The sequence below is a fragment of the Diceros bicornis genome, chromosome 3 (genome assembly GCF_020826845.1).
Source record: "Diceros bicornis minor isolate mBicDic1 chromosome 3, mDicBic1.mat.cur, whole genome shotgun sequence".
Classification (NCBI taxonomy): domain Eukaryota; kingdom Metazoa; phylum Chordata; class Mammalia; order Perissodactyla; family Rhinocerotidae; genus Diceros; species Diceros bicornis.
Genome location: NC_080742.1, coordinates 37,943,192 through 37,970,001, shown reverse-complemented (window position 1 = coordinate 37,970,001; position 26,810 = coordinate 37,943,192). Strand labels below are relative to the sequence as shown.

General features: G+C 32.9%; 1 protein-coding gene across 5 annotated transcripts in view; it reads right to left on the bottom strand.

The window, feature by feature from the left end:
- Positions 1 to 26,810, bottom strand: part of PHF14 (PHD finger protein 14) — a 187,244-nt gene that overhangs the window by 57,603 nt on the left and 102,831 nt on the right. Inside the window, exon 17 of one of the 5 annotated variants that reach the window (XM_058526356.1) lies at positions 1,619 to 1,643. The exons of 3 other annotated variants lie outside the window; for them this stretch is intronic. In XM_058526356.1, the coding sequence (XP_058382339.1) occupies positions 1,619 to 1,643 (25 nt within the window). Of the gene's footprint in view, positions 1 to 1,618; positions 1,644 to 6,301; positions 6,548 to 26,810 lie in introns of those variants that run through there. One more of the 5 variants, XM_058526364.1, reaches the window with a different exon arrangement.

Here is a 26,810-nt window from a genome sequence, read left to right as displayed (position 1 = left end):
AGTCAAACACCGTGATGAATATAAAAGTGAATCATAATTCATTATTTTTCACGTTCATGTACATAAGGTAATTCCTGTTGGTATATCTGTTTCCAGCTAATAAATTAAGAACAAGTTTGCTACACTGATATAGTTCCAATTTGTAGTTGACTTAAATTAATTGTAAAATCAGTTATCTTTGAGCTCAATAATAAATGCAAACGGGAAAAATAAAAAGTTTTTATACGCTAGATTTGTTAGAAGATAACATTGAAGTATATGTCATTTGGAAATGACCTAATCCTTATTGATTCCTTTATTAGTGATATTTTTTGGAATGACTTAGTCTACATATGGAACTCTAATGTACTTGTGACGGGTCCAAGAGGAAAAGCAGAATTTGCTTGTCAGAATTAGGGGGTGATATGGGAGTTCTCTCAAGTTATAACTCACTCACCAGTAAATAAAAACTGCAATTTTCCAAGACTAAATAGCAAAAAGGAGTAGCTAATACACTTAGGAACTGCCAAAATCCAGGAGAGGAAAAACAAAAACAAAAGAAATAGCCCAATCTTGAAATCAATAGCTCTATTAATAAACAAATATACAAATATAAGCTCTTTCTAGAAATGACGAAAATTATTTCCATGTGGGAAAAATCTGATTGTTTCTACACTAGAATATTGAATTGAAGAGATCTTTATGTGCTGGTAACAAAAATATCCTGAATAATACAAGTGAACTTAAGGAAAATTTGCAAGAATTCATATACCACAGACAAATGTAAGAGATACCATTAAGAATCATAGAAACTGAAGAACAATGTAGATGGTAAAAATAGTGGATTACTTATTTCATGCACACACACACTATTTTGTAAATCTTAGCAAATTTTGTCAACCAACAAATTTTGGGTGTGTTACAAATTTAGATCATTTAAAAAACTCAAAAATCAGAAACTCATAAGGGTCTGCAATCATTCTGCTACCTAGCTGAAATAGAGTTGAAGTAGTTATTGACCAAATTATTATTTATGGTCTCTACCTCTACTTCTAACATATATTTGGAAACACATACTTGCAGCACATAATGTAGTACATATTTAATTTATCAAAATAGAGAATAAAATGTTTTAAAAATCTTTTGCAAAAGCAGTCATTGATCCACAAATCGTAGTGATATAACACAATATACTTTATTAAATAACACAAATATCTATGTAATAAAAACAAACTATTATACCAACAGCACATATATTAAATAGGAAGACAATGTCTTAAAATATTAAAAGAGAATATAAAACTAACCTATAAGGAAACACTATGAAAGTTTTTAATGCAAACTGGATGCTTAAAGAAGTATCCTTTAAACATCTAATAAATACTGTACACATTAACACTATAGGACATTCTAAAATTACAATTTTAAATGAGATAAAATGAATTCCATCTATAAGATAAAAGGAAACCTGATTGTTTAATTAGATTCTTACTAAATACAACTTCCTAGGCATCAGATTCATAATGGATACAGATGTAAATAATAAACAAGCTATATATGTATATGGTCTTTTACACACTGATTAAACAAAATGCAGTGACCAAATAAACATAGTTCTATACGTATTTAAGATACTTACTTAGTATATGGTTAAGTATAGCACCCTAGACAAAGAAGAGGAAGAAAATGATTTATGTTCATATGTCCTATAATCCATACAAGCCATCAGTCATGTGTTCACCTTATTACTGAGAATACGCAAACAAGTAAAAAGAAACAACTGATTTATTTCTGCCTGTGCCTAAGAGACAGGCTAAAAGCCAGTGTTCCAAAGGGTTTCTTCAAATCCCTTAATTTCCAATTGATAATTTCGCTAGGAGAGTACTCTAAATAACTACTTTTTAAATGAACCGAAACAATTAAGTGTACCTCCTATGCATATAATTTATAGCCAGATGATAAGCTAAACTTCACAAAGAAGAGAAATTCACAACATGGGACTTGAAAAGGGATGTACATTTTTTTAAGATCAAGTTGATCCATAATCATACCTATTTTTTATTCAATGGAACATTTTATTTAGATCCCTTCCAAGTCTACATAGGGTAAAATAAAGAACTGACTCTGAAAATACATACTATTACATTGGTTCACTTAAAAAAAAAACTAAACATCAAGAAAATTGATGGGTTAGATTTTCTTACTTTTTCAGCATCTCTGTAAAAATTCTACACAAGAAAGATCAAAAGAATTGGTCTTGAATATTAACATTACTTAAATAAAATTTCACTAATAGCTTAAACACCTACATAAATCTATTAACCAGTAGTGATAAATTCTTTCATTGAACAGTGGCCAATTACTTCAATTACTCATTTAACAGACTGAGAAAAAAATGCAGGACCATTGCCCACAAGTTGTCACTTTTAAAAAAGGTTGCACAAAATTCTGCATTCTACCACTATTAGAATAACATTTAATATCAATAAAGATATATTTTATTCCTCATATTTTACAACAATTTTAGTGCAAACCACCTATATGAGCATTTTCTAAATGAAATAATCAGAAAATGTCTTTTATATCATATTTCATGAAGATTAATGTGGAAGTCTTGAACATATTTTCATTAATGCCACTATAGACTTTTATCACAGATAATAATCAATGAATGAATGAGTGGTAAGAAAGACAAAAATATTCTTTACATATGAAAGTCTATTAATTGGTAAAATATTTAGATAATTATCGAAATTCATATTTAATGATCACAAATAACGGGATCAATTCAGTTAGCTACATCTACAGCAGCCAGGTTGCAAGATTAAAAGTGAAATGAAAAAATGAAACACAAAACAAAAGAATTCATATAAAAATACACAATATGGTCAAGTCCCTCCTCACAGCATGAGAGAATGATTAGACATATCCTACCTGAATCATGTCTGCTTTGTTCTTTAATAAACTGATCTCCATCTGCTCATGCCCTTGGAAATTTTTCAGCAGTACAACCTGCTGTGCTCAGGCCCCACATAACTTTGTATTTCCCTGTTCATAATTAACTAATTATGCTCTAATCAATAGTGTAGATCTTGATTTTACAATGTAAATCAGATAAATGAGATAATGGCTGGGGGTCAATCTCATTCTATTTGCAAAGCCCAGCATGAGCATCCAATTTCATTATATCTTACGTACCTGAACAGCAGTGAATCTTATCAGCAGGCCTGCAGAAAGTCTTAGAGTGAGCACTGGGAGAAAGAGGCCTACGTTTTTATAAAGAATGTATTTGTAAAGCATGTCCATCTCTGAAATATTTTTAATCACAATCCTTAGAATTATGTAAATTCACCAAGTGTTGACTCAGACAGGTAGGAAAAAATTTCTGCCTTCATCTGCCATGCAGCTCTAAAGCTGAGTCTCTTAAACAAGTTTCAACTGTCAAAACAATTTCAGAAAATAAAAAAACTTTAATAATGTTAATATTCCACTCTGCTGCAGAGTGTCCTTCTGAATTCCTTAAACATATTTTGGTGAAATAGTCATAAAATATGCCCATAAGTGAATCAAGTAAAAAAGTAGTAAGTTTAGTCAAGTAACAAACATTCAAGTGTTTAAAAGGAGTGGTCTCATTAAGTAATAGGATGTAAAAACTGGGAAATAGGATAATGGTTGTGAATATTCTTATTAATTATTGGTCAGCAATCTCTTTTTAACATCATAAATGTAAAATCAGATAAACATTCAAGAAACATGTGAATAATGTTATGTAAATGATATATAAATATCATTTCTAAACTTAAGATGGACAAAGGTTAAGGCTAAATTTTGTTTTCATGTTCAAACATAACCCTAATTTCAAATCTTTGTTTTTAACAAGGGAATTAGTGAATTATTGACAAATGCTATGTTGCTTGATTCATTTCTGTACCTAAAATAGCGCTGTCCCATAACAGGTCTAAAATAAAATAAGGATTTGTTTAACTGAATTTATGAAAGTAAAGAAATTTATTGTATGTGTTGTAAATGAAGCTACCATAAACTCTCTTATCTGGAAACAAATATTTTTGAAAATTTAAGGGCCCTTTTAAGGAGATTAAAGCCACATGCAATCAATCAATGTCAACTACAACGCAATGATTCCTTAACAAATATTATATACAAATGGTTCTTACAGTGGTGTCCCTGGCCAACAGCATCAGCATCACTTGGGAACTTGTTAGAAATGCAAAATTTCAGGCCTCATCCCAGACCCACTGAATCAGAAACTGCAGGGAGGCAGGAGGAGGGACTAAAGTGGGGAGGAGGAGGATAAGGAGGGGAATAGGGCAGCAATCTGTGTTTTAACAAATCCTTCCTGTGATACTGATGCACTATAAGGTTTGAGAACCACTGCTATATACCACCATGTCATTCTTCACGGATTTCAGAGTCATTTAAATTCCTTCCTGATATTTCAGTATTTTTTCCTTTCCCTATTGTGTGACAAATAGCCATCATATTTACCTGTCATGCTGTTTTCTCTTACATATATCTGTGAAATATGAACCATTTAGCGCATATTTTCTTAAGTACACGTTAATATCTCCTTTAAATAGCAACTGGACCAATTATGGAAAAGGGTTAATTTTCTACTGTGGAAATACAAGAGTATTTAGGAGATTACTAGGAGAAAGAGTTTTATTCTGCTCCCTTCAAAAGTTCTCCTACTCCAAATACATTTGCAGGATAAATGATCTTATGAATTATGTGGTTTATATTTATAATGTGTGACAAAGATTCTTAGGGCTAGCACTAAATATGAAATAGCATATCCACCACCAAAAATTGCAAGATGAAGGATGATGATAATGTAGTATTCTAATTAGAACCAAGGTGGAAAAGATCTTGATTAATAGTGACACTCAAACCACAAGGCTTAATGATTTCTCAAAAAATCTACAATAAAATGACCACTAGTAATTTCTCACCATATATCAAAGAAGGGCTAGGGCCTAATGCATTAATATATTCTTTTAAGAAAATGGCAATCTGTCATTTTTCTTAAAACTAGCTGGAGTTCAGTAATAGTAATAATTACCAACTTATTCTTAAACTTATGTAGTGATACATAATGAGTCCTTTCTTATTCTTAAAAAAAAAGCCTACTGGTTTTGCTACAGGTCATTAATATTTTTCCTCCAATGTTATAAGATCTTCCAATAAGTTAATAATCTTAGTTTATACGTATTTTTATATACAAATTACTTATGTTGTTATCCAATAATATGGTTCCTTACTATAATTACAGATTAGTAGCATACAGCAACTTTATATTTACACTTGCTTTTGATTATCTATAACACTGCCTACTCTATTCCTAAAGTTTAAACTATTTTCAATTGCCACTATACCTGAAAAGATGTCCAAAACCACATTTATAAATCAGGAAATTCCAAGAGACATGTTGACAATTTACATGTATATGTGCATTTCAATTTCAGCAAAGAGTCTCTTTTAAATCAGTTCAAGATGGAGTGATGGAATATTCAACATATGTCTGTCGTTGATTTAAAACTGGATCATTAAAGCTTGAAGATCAAATTTTAATTCTGTAAACTTCTGGAAAGATACAGATGCTGATGAAGATCTTTCAGCTTGCAGGTTGTACAGTCAACAAGCTTTGTACTTCCCTTCTTATTTCATAACCTCATATTTAAGGTTGAGAAAAATAAAATTATACTGAACACGGAGAGTTCGTATAAATCATAAAGACTGAATAAATGTGGGTGTTATTGGAAAATATCTAGAGACCAACACAGATATACTCTTATTCATGAACTTAAAATCTGAAGTTGTAAAAATTTCATGCTAATAACATTAGTTCTTTCACACTAGAACTAATGAGTCAAAACTAGAACGGCATATGCTTTACAAGTCTTTCACTTTTGCTGAATATTATAAATAGAAATAACGCTTAATATAAGAGTCCACAGTGGTTTCCCAATGCAGCATTTCATATATGAATATATGTATTAAGTTGGATGAAACAGAATAGCAGACTAATGGAATGTATTGTCCTTCTTGTTTGTTACTGGTATTGTTCAACAACAACAGTGAGTAGCACATTGTATTTAAGTCCCACAGGCTTCCATAACTCTTCAGTAAGTCTAAACACTGTATATCATAATTTGCCAAAGAAGCAACAGGGAAAGGCATTACTTAATAGGACAATTCTGACAAGACATTACCTAGTATTTTTCAACAATGCACATATCGAATGTTTCTGATTAGTGCAAAAAAAAATAAGAAAGTAGAAGAAAAAAATAGAAAAAAATCCACACAGGCAAATTAACTGCCTTGTCAATCCAAGTAACAAACCAATCAATTACATTCTATCCAAACCTGACAAGCAAAGGCAACTTTTTGCAGTGATAAGCTTATGGGAAGGACAAGATAGCTGTTCTCCTTTACTTTATGTACTCTATTGAGAGTGTTATCCACATTTTTAAAATCACACTTATAAAAGAGGTTTCCAGGATTGCCTCCGAGGATGAGCTGTGGCAGAGTTGGGTCTCATGAAGGGTATCTACACAGTAAAGTGATAAGAAAAGAACATTAACATTTAAAGATCATAGCAGCTCTGCACTATGTCTTATGAAACATACTAACAATACCACAGTAGATTCAAATAACATACGATCTGGTCCAAAGAGACAGACACCCTAAACCTAAATGCCATGATCCTGTGTAGGTTCTCACTGATTAAAATGGAACTGTTTTATCATTTGAAATATTGAGTTGCCTCCTCTTGTAATATTATCATTATTACTTTCAGTTGTCAAAATAAATCTATCTCACTAAAACAAAAAAGAAAATATAAAAATGATGAAGTGTTTGTATTTACATAAGCAAACATGTTTGACCAGAATGTTTTGAAAAATAGCAGTTTGCTATTTTTCATCAAATATGGCAACTGAACAATGCTTGAGAAAGCACGCAATTGTGCTGAGAACAAGCACACCTAACCAGATGGTACAGAGCTGGTTCTACTGTAGAGTCGCAGGGAGAAAGTTTTCAAATGATGTTATTCTCTGTGCCTACACTGCCTTCCTTTATCAAAGACTATACTAGGAATGTTTGGCTACAATTGTGGAAAGTATATCCCTAACTAGCTATTTTAGTGGATTGTGCAAAAACAACATAGAATACACCTCACTGTAAAGACCTGGTCATTTATTATAAATGCACTAATTTTAGCCAAATTTTCAAAACTCATTCACTTGCATTTATTTCTCAAAACTTCCCCTAGTGTTTCTTGTATTTATTTCCCTATCAACACATTCATTTGCTACCTTTGCGTCTTTATCTTCAGAGGAGACATTTTAGCTGCTTAGTGATTAGAAGTAACATTATTTCTGACTGTAGTAAACATAAAAAATTATCATTTCCTTCAGATATTTATTGATTTGTATAGATGAGGAGAAACTGCCAAGTAATCACACATTATAAAAAAAGTTCATTTTACTATTTAACTATTAGAAAGATGTGTTTAATGCTTCTAAGTTCCACTGAGAAAAAGAAAGTGAAAAGTGGCACAATCACAGACAAATAAAGCACTACTGAGAAGAGCTACCATGCCAAACCGAATAACCTCCAAAGAAAGCAAAAACAAAATTGTACAAGAAAAAAAAGAATATAATGTGAAACATAGTGTTCAGAGACGTGTACTTATCAACATAGGAGAAATAAATAGAAAGAGTTGCATTTCCTTATTGGATAACAGGGAAACAGGAAGAGTTGAATTCCCTTGTTGAATAGTCACAGGTGCTAACTTTTCTCAGTACTTCAGTCTCTAAAGTCAAGAAGTTTAAGCACCTTCTGAATCTGATATTCTGAGAAGTGCTTTGTCTGCAGGTTAAGCACCACTAGATAAGCATAAGGCCAGAGGAAGGAACCACATCATGTACTACAGAAGTACTCTTAATTACATGCACAAATGATGGAGACTAGCAGACAACCCAAAAGATACAGCTGTATTTAACTTTGATAGGAATTTGAATAAAGATACATTAGATATCATGGAAATCTGCTTTAAACCCCAATTAAATCTAAATTGAAGTTTAACTTTGAAAAAAACTAAAAAGTTACTGCTAATATTTCTCTATCCTAAAATTGCACTTAATATTCCAAATCTCCCTTAAAGCCAGAATAAGCAATGTGACTTGTCTTGGCTGCTATCTTCCTAGGACAAAAGACTATGTGGTCTTTTACATCGGAGATCAAGTTTCAGTTTTGTGTTCATTCCATATGTACCTAGTAAGCTTACTTACACAGTAATGTAGAAAAATAAATTACTGTTTTCAAAGGGGTTCCCTGATGCGTGCACCAGGAGACTGTATCTTGTATAGCTGGAATTGCCGACCAAGAAGAAGCATCTCCTTCTTTCGCCCCAACAAAGTCAAATATGCTAAAGCAGTGTAGTCTAATGAGGCAGCATGCCTAATGATTAGAGCATGAGCTACACACAGTCAACATGCCTAGACTCAAACTCTAATTCCACCACTTTCTACTTGTGTGATCTTGGACAGGTAATTCTTCTCAGTTTCCTCTCCCATAAAATAGGGATAAAATCAGTATCTATTTTATGGGGCTGCGATGAGGATTAATATGGAAATACTAATACAATAAAATAAGATAAAATATGGAAAGCACTTAGTACACTGACCAGCCTACATAATAAACACTCTATAAATCTCAGCAACTAACATGAAGAACAGTAATTTATCAAACACTATAGTAGTATTTATGGGAAAAGAAGAAACTATATTCTAATACATAAATTAATTTATATAATTTCAATATATAATTGGAATAATTTCTATTTCACGATGCTTAGTGTCTCTGTACCTCACTTACCTAATCTCCAAAACGGAGACGTGCATACCTCATAGGACTGTTGTAAAAACTGAATGAGATAATATGTTTAGAGAGTAGATAATAGAGTCTAGGACAAAGTAATCATCTAACATTAGCATTATTTTAATTCCCAGTCCATAAAGACTTTAAAATAACATTTCTCTGGGGATAAATTACAAATGTTAAAAATATGAGATTCTTATACATTTATTATCTAGATATCAAAATCTATCAGCAACTCCAAAATTTATCTTATTTTCAAATTTATTTCACCTCTAATTTCATTAAACATCATGTCTATTTCACATACCCAAAACTATAAAAATAACCAACAGATATCAAAACCTTGTTATAGAAGAAACAGATGAAACAGGATGTTTGATTTAAAAAAAGAAAGAAAAACTAGAAAACAATATAGTTGACTTCTAATACTAGAAGTTGGATTATGCTTGTTTTGTATGACTCCAGGATTGAAAGTACTAAGGAGAGACACGTCAGCTCACTTGGAGAGAGAAACTGCCAATGGTCAGAACTGCCTCAAGAGGGAATGTATTATTTACATAGCTCTCTGCCCGGCAGAAGCTCTTTCCCCGTCACTTAGCAGAGATACCGGGCAGATGATTCAAGTGTCAGACGACTGATTGGGTTATAGACTTCGAGAACCTTTTCAGAGCTGTACAGTGTTTATTTTGGAATCTCTTTGAGTTACAAAAGTTACATAATTTGAGAAAAAGTGAGGTTGATGCCTTCATTTTACAGATGAGAAAATGACTTTAGAGGTAATTTAATTTGAAGTCATTCATTTAGGCAGTAGCAAAACGTGGCTAGAGCCCCAGTCTTTCCAAACAATTAAATATATAATAGATAATCCTTTTTTATAAGTTAACAATACTAACATACTGCAATGGAAAATAAGTAAAAAATTACAAAAATAAGTTTTACTGAAAAATAAATGAATGAAACGAGAAATATTTCATTGCTATATGTGCTTGAAATGATGAGGTTTACTATTCTAAAATTGCGTACTCCAAAAATACCACACTTCACTATGTAATGAATGTATACCATGTTCAGGCTTCTGTTTTCTTGAAATATAAATTACTTATCTATAATTCATTTATTTAAAAAAGAAAAAAAATTAAAAAAATTCAAACATTGATAACACATGGCATAAAAAATGTTTATGAATCATACAAAGTTACTTAAAGGTTTAGTATTTTAATATAGATTTGAAAGTCAAAGAATGTCATACGTTTAAATACTAAATGTATGAGGCAGGTTAGCCGTTCCACACGTCTAACAAAATCATCAAATCAACTTTATTATGAAAGAAAAAAATTTACTGAGTAAACATTTTCTATTTAATCCAAATTTTATCAGAATACCACCTTAATAAGAAAAATTCAGAGACAGCTGGGCTACCTTCACAATCCAAACATGAATATTTTAAATATTAAACATCTTTTTTCCAATTTTTACTAACAGAAAAATATTCTTAAAAAATAACTTTTTAAATAAAGTTTCCTTCACAAGACTCACCTTATTTTCTAGTTTCCTCTTTAGAATCTAATCTCTTTATGATGTACAATACAGCATCATTTTAGATCTAAACATATTAACTTAAACCACCGATTATTGTTTTTTACATAGCAGGTCTAAGGCAAAAAGGCAACATTATTAGTGGTGGGAATGGCCAAGCTACCTCTGAGAACAGTGATATAAAGCATTCAATTTTAAATTTTAGACAGTTCTGTGCTATAAGAAGCCTCTGTTACCCTAAATTGTTCAGTAAATGTTCAAGACAGCCTTGGAATAATGGTATTTGGAGAATAAAGTAAAGAACAGCAGGGTCTACTGGAGAATGAATAAGTAGGAGAGCATATGGCTTGCTCCGAAAATTAGGGAGGATACTGGTGGACTTTCTACAATGATTCGAGTTAATGTTTAGGCCATTTTATTGGGCAAGAGAAAGACTGAGAAGGTTGGAGGAATTGAGATATATTAGAGCTACAGAACGCAGTTATACACTAGCAATAAAAATGAGGAGAGCCAAGGCAAAAACAGAGTGGGATCCAAGGAGGGCTAATCAGAAGTGAGAAACACAGAAAGAAGGCAAGAGGAAACACCGAAGCAGTGAAGGTGTACAGAATAATGCAGTATAACACAGTGAAAAAGACACTAGAAAGGTCTCAAGGAAGCCACAAGAATGGGAAAAGGGAGGGATTAGATATCAAGAAATGTTATAATGGAAAATTGTTCCCAAATTATTCTGATATTTTTAGTTTTCAAATAATATACGACAATTATATTTAAAAAAAAATTTGAGGGGGCCAGCCCCGACGACCTAGAGGTTAAGGTTCGGCGCAGTCTTCTTCAGCGGCCCAGGTTCAGACCCCAGGCGCCGAACCACACCAGTTGTCTGTTAGCAGGCATGCTATAGCGGTGGCTCACATAAAATAAAAAAAGAGGAAGATTAGCAACAGTAACATGTTAGCTCCAGGCGAATCTTCCTCAGAAAAAAAAAAAATTTGAACAAAACCATTAAAATTATATGAAATAAAGTAAATATACTAAGATGCTATAAAGATTACAGGGATTTAAACCCTTTTTATATTTTTGAATGTTTCTTGTATGTATATTTTTATAATGAACAAAATTTTTAAAACATATATAAAAGTTTCCACTTACCTGCCTTTAATTTTTTTTTTAAATTAATAGTTTATTTTTTAGAAGAGTTTTAGATTTACAGAAAAATTGGGGAGGTATACAAAGATTCACATATACTTTCTCCTACACTCACACACACACCTTCCTTTAAATTTCAATTTAAATGTTAAAGTTTTCATTTTCACATCATGGCACCGTTGATAGCTCAGAGATAGGGAAAATGAAGGAGACAAATGCCAGATAGACAGAAATAGACAAAGAGAAAAACATGCCAAGATTTGGGAGTGTGCACACTTTGCTTCTTATTCAGAGCAATGACATTCAACAAGTGGCTGAGTTAGATACAATGGGGATAAACAATGAACTTGGGGAATGTGAAGGGAAGGGAGACTTTCAGAGTGAGGACCGAACTAGTCTTAACTCTGCCTCTGGCATTAAGGGTATGTTTTAAAGTTCTTATACTACTTGTGTAGTAGTAAAATCATATTTGAAGGGAGTCAGTGATACATTAAGGATGTATACGGCAAATCCCAGGGCAACTACTAAAAAGCTCTTAAAAAGAAAAAATGGAATCATAAAAAATCCTCAATGCAAAAGCAGGCATAAAAAGAGGGAAAAAATAACAAAGAACAGCTGGAATAAACAGAAAAAATACCAAGATGGTAGACTTAAACCCAATCATATCAATAATTACTCTAAATGATGTAACTCTAAATGATGTAACCTGCCCAGAGTTAATCTCATGCCTAAAAGAATGAGATTGTCAGACTGGATAAAACAGCGAGTTTCAACTACATGCTATTTACTAGAAATCCAATCTACTTTAAATATAGTCTGTATGTCTGTGTGAATATCTATATAATATATAATTATAAACATAAAGCTATTTTAGATATAAAGATATAGGCTGTTAAACATAAAGGAGGGTAAAAGACACACCATGCAAACAGCAATCAAAAGAAAACTGGAGTGCCTACAATAATATTAGACAAAGTAGGCTTCAGAACAAGAATGTTACCAGGAATTAAAAAGGACAATACACCAATAAAGGGGTCAATTCACCAAAAAGAAACAACAAGAGAGATTCAAAACATATAAAGCAAAAACTAATAGAACTGAAAGGTGATATATACATACAACTATAGTTGGAGACTTTAATACTCCTCTCTCTCTTTTTTTTTTTTTTTGTGAGGAAGATTAGCCCTGAGCTAACATCTGTCGCTAATCCTCCTCCTTTTGCTGAGGAAGACTGGCCCTGGGCTAACATCCATGCCCATCTTCCTCCAATTTATATGGGACGCTGCCACAGCATGGCTCGACAAGTGGTGCGTCGGTGTGCGCGGGGATCCAAACCCCAGGCCGATGCAGCAAAGCACACGCACTTAACCACTATGCCACCGGGCCGGCCCCTAATACTCCTCTCTTAGTAAATAACAGTACAAGTAGATAGAAAATAAGTACATATAAAAACACCTGAACAACACAATCAACCTACTCTTACATGGCATTCCACTCAACAACAGACAAATACACATTCTTTTCAAGAGCACACAGAATAAGACAGACCATATTCTAGGCCATAGAACAAACCTCAAGGAATTTGAAAGAACTAAAATCATACAAGATATGTTCTTTGACCAAAATGGAATTAAACTAGAAATCATTAATAGAAAGATATATAGGAAATCCCCCAAATACTTGGAAATAAAACACACTTCTAAATAACCCATGAGTTAAAGAGAAAAGTCACAAGGGAAATTAAAAGTTTAGAGTTTAAAACCTAAAAGTTTTGCCGAGCAGGACTGTACTGTACTTTCTGACTATAGTAAAAGATTTCTGACTACAGAAATCTTAAGTATCAGGGCATGGTCTTTAAAAGATATTGTCTGATATTGCACTACTTCAGAGCTGTCTAGAGCCACTGCTATTGCCAACCTGGTTCATGGGTCACCATGAGAGAAAAACCCCCTTTTAACCAGTCTATCATTTTGCATGCAGAGCTTTAAACAATTCTCAGTTTATCTGCATCCCTGCTTCAACATTTTATAATACTATTTTGGCCAAGAGAACTGTGTCTCCTCCCTAAAGGATCTAAGAGTCAATGATCAGGTTCAGCTAGTGGAGAATGGGGCTCTTGGTCTTTTGAGAGCCCTACATAAGCGCTGTTCCAGTATAAAGACTTCAAAAAGGCCAACTTGTTTGGATTTAAATCAGTAAATATGTGAGCACATGCAAAAAAGGCAGGAGATGTTTAAACTCTGAGGTACCATTCCTATGTTGTTCACCTCTGTATCTCTGGGATCAAGTCCAGTATCTGGTACAAATGGATGTACAATAATTATTTGCTCAATGAATGCTTTTCTAAAATCTTCCCCAAACAGCTGGAACTTAGTATAATGAAAGGGTGAATCTAAGGGCCTGAGAGCTGGCATAGGTATAATTAGGTAGTACCTACGAGGTACTACTAGGTACCTAGTACCTGTGAAGCCTTGTAAAACCACAGATGCCCAAATTCCACCCCATAGTTTTAGAATCTACTGATTTGCAATCTCCAAGAGTGAGGTTTTTGTTTTTGTTTGTTTGCTTTTGTAATTCTTTCTACAGATGATTTGCATCCCTAGCCAAGCTGAGAAGCACTATCCTAGGGCTTCAGCTAAAGGGCCTCTGGAATAAAACAGTGGTTCTCATAGTGTGATCCCCAAACCATCAGAATGAGCATTAATTGAGAACCTGTTAGCAATACAAATCTTGGGCACCACCCCAGAGCATCCAAAACAGAAACTCTGTGGTTTAATAGCCTTTCAAGTGATTTGAATGTACCCTAAAGATTAAGAACCTCCACTTAAAGTAGAGCAAATTCAGGTGGTATGAAGAAATCACAAAGAAAGGACTGGAAACAAAAGCTAAAACACAAAATAAAGGGGGTCGGAGACAAATTACAAATATTCTACAACTTTACTTAAGGTGGCACAGTTGACATTCAGTTAAGCAAAGACAAATGTTATTTATACACAGAGATATTTTGGTCACCAAACAAAGCTTTAAAAAACCCCACAGAGTATAAAACAATCTCATCTTGAGGATCTCTTACTTGGTAATTAAATTTCTCTGGACTCGGCCTGTGGCTCAACTAAACCAAGGACATCTACCCAATTCTTTCCATTCTTCCATTCTTATAGAACATGATTTCCTACCAGACCTTCAGTATCCAGTCTGAGATACAGTCATTTATTTAAAGCAATGGTAGGAAAGTTAGGATTGGATACTTGAGTTGTATAGAACAAATGTGTCAGTCACCAAATCTATTTCCAGAGTTTGATTCCTCTCTATGTTTATAATCCCATAACTTTAAATGCTTTCTGGAAATTTCTAACTCAACACTCCTAAAAAGAAACCTCACAACCCTCTATGATGCCATTAACCTACCGTATTTGTCGCTAAAATATAAATATAGCCACTCATCTTTCTGTTACTGGTATCACCACTGTATCCAATAGTTACCTTAAAGTCAGCCAGTTCAGTTGAACACTCCCTTTTCTTCCTTGCCTCCCCATTTTGGCTAATTATCTGCTGTAATCTCTAGTTTGAATTTACGTCTCCTGAATTTTTCTAATTATTTTCATTTATTTTTCCATCAGTCTAGGTTCCTAGCTCATAAACTGGTTACCTCTAGCTGCCCATTCATTTATCACATATTTGATAAATTGATAATACAGTACCAATCTTCTAAAGTACTATCCTCCCTAGCCTCCAATGAATCCCCATTAGGACTCTTAAAATCTTCAGCCTGAATACTTAAAACTAAGGACGTGCCTTAAAACTACATCATACATGACTCCAACAATCCCACCCTGTGTCTTTATTCATGTTCATTCATTCTCTTGAAAGATTTGCTACCTCCCACCTCCATCTTTTGAAACCTGCTCATACTTTAAGATCCAACTCAAATGTCACCTTGGTTTATGTGAAGATTTCTCCATCATTCTTTTAGGAATATGATCCTCTAAATTCTAGTCTCTTATGTACTTCCATATAACAATTTGATGGATGAAAAAAATGAATGGATTTTAATATCTTTAATAAATATGAAATACATTAGAAAATAAATTTAATGAGAACAAACACAGGAATCTTCTTTTTAAAAGAATAGGGAAATAGTAGATTCCATAATTTCTTTACAAATGAAAGCTTCAATAGAATAGTCAAAGAAATATTTGGTCAGTGTGCTCAATGCTCCACAGGAAATGCAACTTTTCTTTTAAAAAAGATCTACATTTACAAGCCATGTGACAACAATGTCCTTGATATAATCAGGCAATTTTATGATTCTTTAATAACTGACACCAATGAGTAACCTGACAAGAGAAGTTTGGGTCTGGAAGATTTGAGTCACTTAAAAGGAAAGTTATTGACTGATATAACTTCACTTGGATGTAACTGAATTCCACTGATTTAGTCTTTCCTAGGCCTATCTCCCTTGTGCAGCTGTCTGTGTCCATCTGATTTACTGAGCAATTATAGGGAGTGCCTAACAGTTTCATTCAAAGCAGAATTCCTCCTCCACTTGCTATTATTTGGAGAGAACATACTTAAACAGTTACTTTTATGTAGTTCAATCTATCAACTCTCACAGTGCTCAAGTGGCTGCCAATTCATAAACTAAATCACACTTAGGGTCCTGGGCTTCATATATTATCTTTGTACTAAAAAATGATGTATACACACATACACAGAATGCACGAACAATTCTACACTAAAGTCACATCATATAGTCACATTTTCAATTGTATAGTCACGAGGTAATACTCAACCTCTCTAACCTGTTGCTCTTCTCTTCACCCATAATACTTTACTCAAACTTGCCTAAGTATTTTAGGAATACAGACATACATTAAGTGCCTCATAAAAAAATGTTTCCAGAGTTCTGAACGTCACCTTTGAAGGAAACCATGGAGTATTCAAATAAGGTTCAATGGAAAATCATAAAGAATTAAATAACTGATATAGTACCTATGAAAGAAAAGCTGAAGAAACTGGGTTATTCACTTTTTAATTTTTTTCTAATTGTCTTCCTCTCACTTTCTTTCACCAAAGAATTAAAGTAAGGCTACAATAAAATAAACTTTGGGTAAATAACAGCCTACCCTTGCCTAGGATGGAATTAAGTACCCTAATAACCAATTTGGATCAATGAGAAAAGGTATTGTTTCGGAAAGAGATACTAAATTCTGGAACGGATAGTTTAATTTTCAGATAATACAAGCAAAGGAATAAAGTTCACAAGAACTTTTTTTTTTCTTAATATGTAGGGTTTTAAGAAAAATCCAGATATAGCAGTAAATAATCTTTTGAAAATTCTGGTAAGTCATCTCACTTATTTGTGTTGTAGTTTCTAATTCTAGTTCTAATAAAGTTAGTGTAAACCAAAATTGAAGTTGACAAAAATAACAAGATTAAGACACTCTAATTTCAAATCTAATTATCTTAGAGTACTACAGGTGAAGCAATGAAGTATAAAGGGAATGATGTTACATATATTACATTATATATGCTTATATACTTTATATTTATATATAAGTTATTATTCTTATTTACCAATACAAAAAAGAGGCTTAATGAGACTGAAAAACTTGCCCACAGATAACATGTCTATCTGATATTAATAAATCACACACTGTTACCAAAAACAGTTTTCAGGGATTTAAGACAGCCAAACATCAGAAGTTTATCAAGTATTATCATAGAGGCCTGCATAAACTGCTAATGAAGCATATCAGGTAGACAGACAACTTTTGCTTGAGAAGTCAGAGAGAGGGTTAGGGAAAGGATTAACACATAAAAAAAACTAACAAGAGATTAAAGCAAGTCCTAAAAGGTAAGAAGGAATTTATCAGGCAGAGAGAATGTGGAATAAAATTTGAGGCAGAAGAAAAGCACAGATGAATTTTTTAAAAAAGTACATCAGGGCCAGGCCAGCCCCAGTGGCCTAGTGGTTAAGTTCAGCATGCTCTGCTTCAGTGGCCCAGGTTCGGTTTCTGGGCGCAGACCTACACCACTCTTCTGTCAGCGGCCCTGCTGAGGTGGTAGCTCACACAGAAAATAGAGGAAGATGGGCAACAGATGTTAGCTCAGGGCAAATCTTCCCCAGCATTTGAAAAAAAAAAGAGCATATCAGCAAACCACATAGTTTGGTATAGCTGTAGTAAAGGGTACTTGTGGATAAGTGGCAGGGGTCTAGATATTTTCCTGGAGATCCTCTGAAAGAACTTAAGTAAAGAGATAAGTATGTGATATAGAAAGAGGACTATGGATGCATTAACTGGAGAAAAAGGAAGTTACAAACGGAGAAATTTTAGAAAGTTATCTGCAAAAGCTCAAATAAGACAGTAGAAAGGCCAAAACTGAGGCAGTAGGAGTGAAGATGCAGACTGAAAGTAGAGATTGCTATGAAATAGATACTGAGTCAACAATTTACATATTGAATCAGAGCTGCCTGTGGAGTCTCAATTGGCGATGTCTTGCTAGGCATTTGGCAATACCAGTCAGAAACTAAGTAGAAAGAGTTTGGCTAGATTTAAAAATTTAGGAGTGTTCAGCATTAATGGATTAATCGAAGATATGTCAAAGATGAGATCATCAGAGACTAGGTAGAACGAAAAAAAGATCTTGGACAGAACGTTAAGGAACTAACACGTGCACGGAAGGCAGAGGTAGAGAAGTCTATAAAAAGACTATCCAGAGAGATAGGAGAATGCCATATCTTGAAAGCCAAAGGAAAGAAATCCATGGAGAAGAAGTTAAGTATATCTATATAGAGTACGAAATAATCACAGTCAAGGAGAATGGGATCCAGGGCATTGGTAGAAATATTAGCTTTCGAAGGAAAAGGGAACACCTCTTCTACAGCACTGTTAAGAAAAGAGGAGAAGGAAGGGTGGTGGAAGAGAGATGCCTATAGATATCAATAAGTATATAGGTAAGTTACAGGTTTCATGTCAGGAAGTTTAGGCATTTCTGTCTGACGGCTGCTTCTTTCAATGTGCAGCAGGGGATGAGGTCATTTCTTAAACAGGAAGGAGGAAGAGAAGAGGCTGATGAGATTAGGAGCACGAGGAGAATGGAAATAGGTGCTGTCAGGAACGAAAGTTTAAGCTGACCAGGAAAATATGGAAGCACTGCCAGACAACACTGAGAGCCTAATTTATAATGATTAGGTATGTTATATATATACTTATATACAAATCAAGGAATTCTTTATACCTCAGTAAATATATCCTTTCACCCTGTTTAGTATTATGTTGCTTAACTAACTGAAATTATGTGCACAAAAACTTATTTAGACTACCTTTAGTGTCTTTTTTGAGGAGGAATTTTGATGTTTATTTCATTCGAATATGTTTTCCCTAGGAAATGGTAGTTTCTGGGCAAAGGTTTGTGTTAGGTTTTTATAGGCTGTGCTCAACTGATCATAGCCATGTTTTTTATATTTAACTGGCCTTTTGGTGTGTGTGGTCAAATAGGGCTCTATTTTAACATTAAATTCATGCAAGTAACTTACTTAAAAATTTGTAAAAAATTTTTAATGCTTTACTCATAATCCTACCATACTAAAAAGTACCATGCTCCCTTCTTGTTCCCTTCTAATCTCTAGCTATCTATATGTAACAATTTAGTATATACTTATGTTCTAACAAGTATACACTTATGTTCTAAAATAGGTTTCTTCATTCCCATGTAATTATCTTGTAAGCTATACAAGATACATAATATTTTTTGTTATACTGATTTGCTATAGTTTATCCTCTCCCTTCTGTACAATGTTTAAGCTGTTTTTATTTTGAGATTTGTATGTTTTAGGTGGGGATAATGTTCCTACTATAAATATAGCTATAGATGTTCTTTTATGTAGCTTTTTTTCTTTGGATATTTCCTTGTGATAAATTCTGAGGAGGAAGGTTATTATGATAAAAGATAAGAATATTTATACAACAAATACAACCAAACCAGTAAGAAAAGTGATTTTTTTATTGAAATGAAAAAGTAGCATTATATATGAAATACGCTAAATTTATAGAAGATACTTTTAAAATGCCTGAAAATAAAAAATATTGTGTTATTCTCATTAGTTGTTAGTGTTTGTATGATTTGATAATTTGTAAAATACTCATGCTAGGAAATAGGTTGCTGTGTGTACGTGTGCATGTATGTGTGTGACCAATACAAATTTCCTTCTGAAGTTAATAATAATGATAACCTTGCAAAGTTAAATTTTATATTGAAGGAAACAAAGTAAGCAGTACTCTACCAGAAGTTAAAACTTGCAAAATGATGTCCTACTAACAGTAATCATCTTGGATGATTTATAATTATGTTAGTTTGAAGATGTATATATTTTATTTTGTTTTTTCCTTTCTTTTTGCCTCCATTCAACTTCTGGAAATCATCACAATTTTCCTAAATTATTCATAGTTGATTTTCTTTTCACTTATTTAAAATGCTTACCAAATACCAGAAAAGAGTGTTAGATTTAGAGTCTTGTACATGTGTCTGTATCATACAAACACATACACACTAATGAATGAAGCTATGAACATGAATGACATCACCTAGAGATTTATTAGCAAGTGAGAAGGGTACTGGGGATCATATAAATAGCTTGTAGATATAATTCATGTCAGCAAGAGCCACTGAAAGGAATAACTGCATGGGTAGATTCCCATCGAAGATTCGAAGCCAATCACTGGCATGAAGCAATATCAAAGTACCATATCAAAAAACAAAACAAACAAACCAAAAAAACAGGTAAAGAAACAAACACGGTGCCATCTACTGCCATGAAATTACCCCAGGAAACCAAATTAGGAGTTCTCAACCTGTTAAGAAATTTCTTTCAGATCAGAGTAAAAAGGAGACCCAGATAGCTACACATTACATTACAATACAAAGTATAGCCTTATTTCCTCTATTCTGACCAAAATTAGGTTAAGATACAGTCAGATCTAACTTAACTGACTCTATATTACCTAAGCAGCTAAAATGAGCAGAAACTAACATAACACACATATTTTCAGATTAAAAATAATTCAGATTTCAATGAAATAGGTACTATCCTTAGAAACACAAGAGAAATATTAAGGGTAATAAAACTCATTTGAGAATTTAAAATGTACCTTAACTCATAGAAGAACAATATAGCCATGAAAAAAAACAAAGCGAATTACGATGTAAATTATATTAAAATAAAAGATGGCAAAAACTACCATCCTAATCTAAACAAGGCTTCAAAGTCTTGTATATAAAAATAACAAAACTAAGTCAAGTTCCCACTATTACCTGACAATTGTCACTCTTAAGAACTACTTTAATTAAAATCTATAGATGCTTTATTCTTTTCAGCTATGTAAATAGCACACTATGTGGTAAGTATTGAGCTTGAGATTGGGAATATTAAAATTAACTTGTTTAATTATTAAGATACGGTACTTACACATTAAGAATCATGGACTGACCAAGACATAGAGACTAAATATAAATGATTGAAAAGCCCTCATTCCAGAGAAAAAGGGGAGGTAATTTTAGATAAGACGGTATAACGTACAGTAACAGCAAGACGGCAGGAAAGCTTTAGGAAGGAGAGATAGCCTGCTATCTTGGAATACAGGTCATCTGGAGTTGCAGATAACCACAAATCAAGACAAAAAGATAGAGTGAGGCCAGGTTTGGAGGGCCTTATAAACCACGTTATAAACTCTGGATTTACCTTGCAAGAAACGGGAAGCTTCTGGACAAATTTAAGTACAACGTGAACAAATTCACTCAGACAACTGGATAGAGACTAGAGACATTCAATCTAGTGAAGGTGCTGGTTACTGCAACAGACTAGGAAAGAGCTGATGAAGGCATACAACCACTAAATATTTCTATTTATTTAATCCTCATAGTAATTCTATGAGGCAGAAATGATTATTATTCCCAGTTGACAAATGAGGAAACTAAGGCACAGAGATTATATAACCAACTCAAAGTCACAGCTAGTGTTGGGCAAGGATTTGAACCCAAATAACTTGGTTCCAAAATTCAAGCATTTTAACCACTGTTTTGCTTACTGATAAGAACTAGAGTAAAACATTGCACTACGAAAACCAAAAGGTTTAAAAAGGAAGGTTGGGCATCAATGTTAAATGCTGAAATGAGATCAAATACAATGAGCACTTAGAAATAAAAAGGCCATTAAACTTAGCAATTCAGAATTCGCCAGTGACTTCTTCAACGAAAACAATAATTTTTTGGCCTTTGGAATTAATCGCCAAAAACGTATTCAACTTCCTCAAGGTCCAAAATACTACAGAAAAGGCTACAACAGAAAAGGCTACAACATCAGTAAGTAGCTTCATATAATATGCTTTAAAATATACAGTCTCGATATTTAAAAATTAACAAAATAGTCTCTGAAAACTAACAAATTATGTTTTTAAATCAACAGAAGAATATAACATACTCTAGTAAAGCAAAATAATATTTTTATATTAGACTAATGCCAAAATGTAAAATAAAAAATTATTTTTACATGACACAGTATCTCAGCAGATCTTTAAAAATATTTCAAGCAAAGCTGCAGATGTCATCTAAAGGGCAAAGACAAATAATATGCACTGCTTTCCTAAGTAATATACAAGATATTAGTTGGTTATTTCACAATAACATATCAAATAAGTTTTTTTCAGACATAAATATTACAACATATAAAAAATTAAAATTCTGATTTGGCAAAAACTACCATTAGCAAACAAAGCACACATACACAAAAAAAAACCTGAAAGAAAATATCTGCAACTTATACAAAGGCACGTGATAAACTCATTTTTAAAAAAGGAGAAACACCTCTATAAAGAGGCACAGGATAAGGAAAGACAACACACGAATGAGAAAATCTAACCAATATATGAATAAATGCTCAACCTCATAGGTAGTCACAAAATACAATCAATATGCCAACTTCCACCCACCAGATTGTCAAAAATCAATGTGATGACATCCTCACACATTCATGTCTTTTGGGAAATGAAATAACAGTATCTATTAAAATATAAAATACGCATACACTTTGGCCTAGCAAACTCATGTTGGGATAGAGATCAAACAGAAAAAAATGAATCTCCATCACCAGGGAAATGTTTCAATAAATTAGGGTACATCCACATTATGATATATTTTGTAGCTATTTAAAAGACTGGTTTAGTTCTATATTTATTGAAAAAAGTCCATTATGTGTTCTCAAGTTAAAAAATAAAAGCAAGTTTCAGAATAAAGCCTATCACAGACATAAAAGGGAGAGAGGGAGGGAGGAGGCCAGTCAATGGGCCCTGAATATTTTAGTTGTACTTAGAAGAAAGAAGTATTATACACTAAACTGTAATGTCTGTTACCTCAAAGGAGCAGGGTTTAGAGTAGGTAGGGAGAAAACAACATTCCTCTATATACTTGTTATTTAAACAATTATAAACAACATTTATTGCTTTGGTACTTAAAAATCAATCCGATAAGTTAATAAATGTGTTCTAATTAAGTTAATAAATGTGTTCTAATTCAGTATGCCATTAATTATCTTTAACATAAAAAGCTATCTGTATGTGCTGCAACATTTGTTTTACTGATGGTTTTTATTTTTTTCCAGAATATATGTGTATATTTATTTTCTTCATGAATATTTCAAAGTTTAAGTTTTGTAATTGTTATTTTTAACTACATTTTTAGCAAATAGTAAGAGTTATGAAAATACCATCTTATAAAATATCTTTTTATATCTTACTTATGTAATGTTACAGTCCAAAAAAACCACCAGAAATTGTGCTGTTTCAGGACAAACAATTCTCCATAGATCTGTGCTTGAAGCTACCCATTCCCATAAAAGAACTTCTCATCTTCCTGGCTATACTCCTAGAGCCTCTCTTCTCTTCTGGAATGCCTTGCTCCTTTCTTTCCTACTTGCTTAAATCTATCCATTCTTCACAGCCCCATTTGTTTTATTGGCTACCACTCATTTTTTACAATTATCTTACTGGGTAATCCTATACTAAGAGTTCCCATTATGTGAAATTCTTGGGAAAACAGATTATTTATATTTAACAAATTTCTGCGGCTTTTTGGTCATGATGATGAGCAGAGAGAGAGAGAGGAAGCAAGAAAGAGAAAAAGAAAGGTACTTGCTCATCAGGGCACAGTTTAATTATATCACTAACAAAGCTGTTAAGTTATTTTAGTCGAAAGCATGGGAACATATATCCACACTGCACACTGTCCTTATTACTTCTTTTGATCTAGATTACAGTTGTTCGAAAGGAATTAAATAAGATAAAATGAAGGTAAAGAATTGTTGAACTCAATGCATGACCCTTCCATTTTGAGACATTTGGAAGAAAGAGTAGCAGAGTTAATGTTTATTAGGAAACTAAATCTAATCTACCCATAGAATTCATAAAGAGCAATCAAGTCTCCTACTGAAACATTAGTTGGGTAAAAAGGAACAACTGACCGCATACTGACTGAGAAATTCCAAGTAAAATTTCCACTCCTTTAATTGAAATTGTACCTTTCATGAATACTTCTATAATCCTGAGGGTGAGGGGGAATCAAAGCAGTGTTTTAGTCAAACACTATCTGATGTATTTTTTTAAGTGAGATACTAAGAAATACGCATGTGCAAAATAAATTCTCATGCCACTGTGCGGCCCATATGCAGGCATTCCATATCAACACTAAAACTGAAAATCCAATGCTGCAAAAGTCTTACAAACGATTATTTTGGCAAGTTACTTTCTCTTTCTTGGCATGTTTTCATAGGTGCAAATAAGCTTTGTACTAGTTTTATGTGGGACAACTTTATGACTTCATTTCCAATAGAAATGAATCCTCTCTCGTCTCAAAGTTAACAGGCATTGATCTTTTAGACCATTGAGTCTATTGCTACTGTTTCCTTGTATAATCAGTTCTAGCAATATACATCCATAGTAATATACATCCAAAGTGAGAATAAAAAGAAGGACACTTTCTGGGTTACATGAAATAGGTGAGGTCTATGTATATTTGCTAAACAAAGCTTTTCTGATTTATTGACATGTCATTTATGATCAAGGGTTACTAGGAGGAAAAAAGAAGACGAAGAGGACAATGGAGAAAAAATAAAGATCAAACAACATCATTTTGAAGATCTAATAGAACTAAATGACTTGGTATATCACTGTTACCATACAATATAAAGGGGGAAAAGTCATGTTCCTAAAATATCTTATTTCTTTATTTTGAAAACAGATTCCTATAATAGAATTCAGTGCTTGGTCACTCTTCCCCTACATTCCTATCCTAACTTTGGTTTCGTTTTAATGAAAAAAAGGAGTCAGCAAAACAAAATGCCACCATTAAATCATTTTGCAACATTTTGTGTCAAAAATGTAATGGGAAATGCACACATCAAGGGAAAGGTTACTGTTCTTCCAGAACATCTTTTCACTTGGTTCATGGCTCATCTTTCTACATAACTGTGCAGGCACTACTGATGGCTTTCTTTCTTGGTTTAATGTGGCATTTGAAAGATTATGGCATTTTCAGGAAACCACAGTGCAGTGATTTTAGTAGTTATCTGGCTGAAAGTGATACTGTGATTTAGAATAACTGCTGTTTATGTGCAACGGTAAAAGTCAGCAAGTTATCTCACAATGTCAACCTAATTTTTGATTATGTATTTTCTTAATAATACATGAGGTCAGTCTAGAAAGTGAGACCAGAATTAGAGGAAACTTCTTTTAAATGGGAGCCGGCTGTACATAGGTACACTATATTTTTAAATCCTATTAAGTGTATTGTAACAGGAAGAGCTAATTCAGGAATTGACAATCTTAATTCATTCTGGTTTAGGATAAATGTAATTGCTCCTTAAAATTTTTTCACAAAAAGGATTAAAATGAATTAAGAATTAAAAGAAAAATTATTAAGAATTAAAATGAAAAGAAACCATATATCATACATGTAAAACAATAAGGAGCTATAAAGCAAGAGTAAATATGAGAAATGCTATAAATACTCCGATAACATGTCATTTTTATCTACAAATACATTTTAGCCTATTTAAAAGCTCAATCTATAATATTTTGTTTAATAGAGTAAGAACAAAAACTTTTCAGATTAAAAGACAATATTTTCTATGATACACCATTCCTCACAAACCTACGTCTCAATTAGTAAAAAATGAAAAGTGGTTGCCTTATAATTAACTCACATATTTTTGGTAGGCTATGACCTATAAAATATATACAACTGAAATCAAAATTAGAAAAATATTATGAGCTAATAATATAATTAAAAATAGCACTGTTGATAGGAGGTTTATGCTATAAATTATTAAGAATTCCTTACAACTTGATATTTCTCATTTCTGAATTATTCTCCTCTTCTTCCTTCCTAGAGTATTATAAAACCATAGAATGTGAAAATTAAAAGGGATTTTCAAATCGATCTAATACATTGCTCATTTTATGAATGAGCTAACTGGTTCCCAGAGAAGTTATCTGCATTCTTCCTGGTGACATAGCCTCTTGCTTAGCAGTCTTACCTAAAAATCCAACTACTCAATTTTAGACCTATGCCCTCCCCACCATTTTTCCTGGTTTCGTTACTTATTAAGTTTTCAAGTGAGGCTTGTTTTTCGAGACTATTAAGATAAATATTAAACGCGCTACCTTTGCCTAAATAAAAAAAAAAAAAAGGAGATTGTTCCTTAACAACCAAGACAATTATCATCCTGGTTTTCCTAATTAACAACCTCTCCATATCTGTCAACAATATTAAGTGGAAAATTAGAGTTATACTAACAATGCATACCACATCTAGAGAATGGGTGAAATGAGGGAACAAATGAGGTTTGATAGCTTCTCTTCTCTATCCTTAATCATAAAATAGAAATGTAAAACTATTTCTGTTCAAATATCAGTGTTAACTAAAACATACACACACACACAGACATTTTAATACCTGAACAAGACCACCCTAAGGTTATGTAATTCTGAAGTTACATATTTCTGAGATTTAAGTATCAGTTTCATGTATGCTGAAGAAAGACTCAACATAATGATGCAAACCTCCTCAACTAACAACAAATTGACATTTATTTTATGAAGATTGTGAAATGTTCTTAGTTGCTAAGCTTACTAAATTTCAAACGACTGCAATTCTTTGTCTATTATCTTGTATTGTTCCACTCATTTAAATGACCC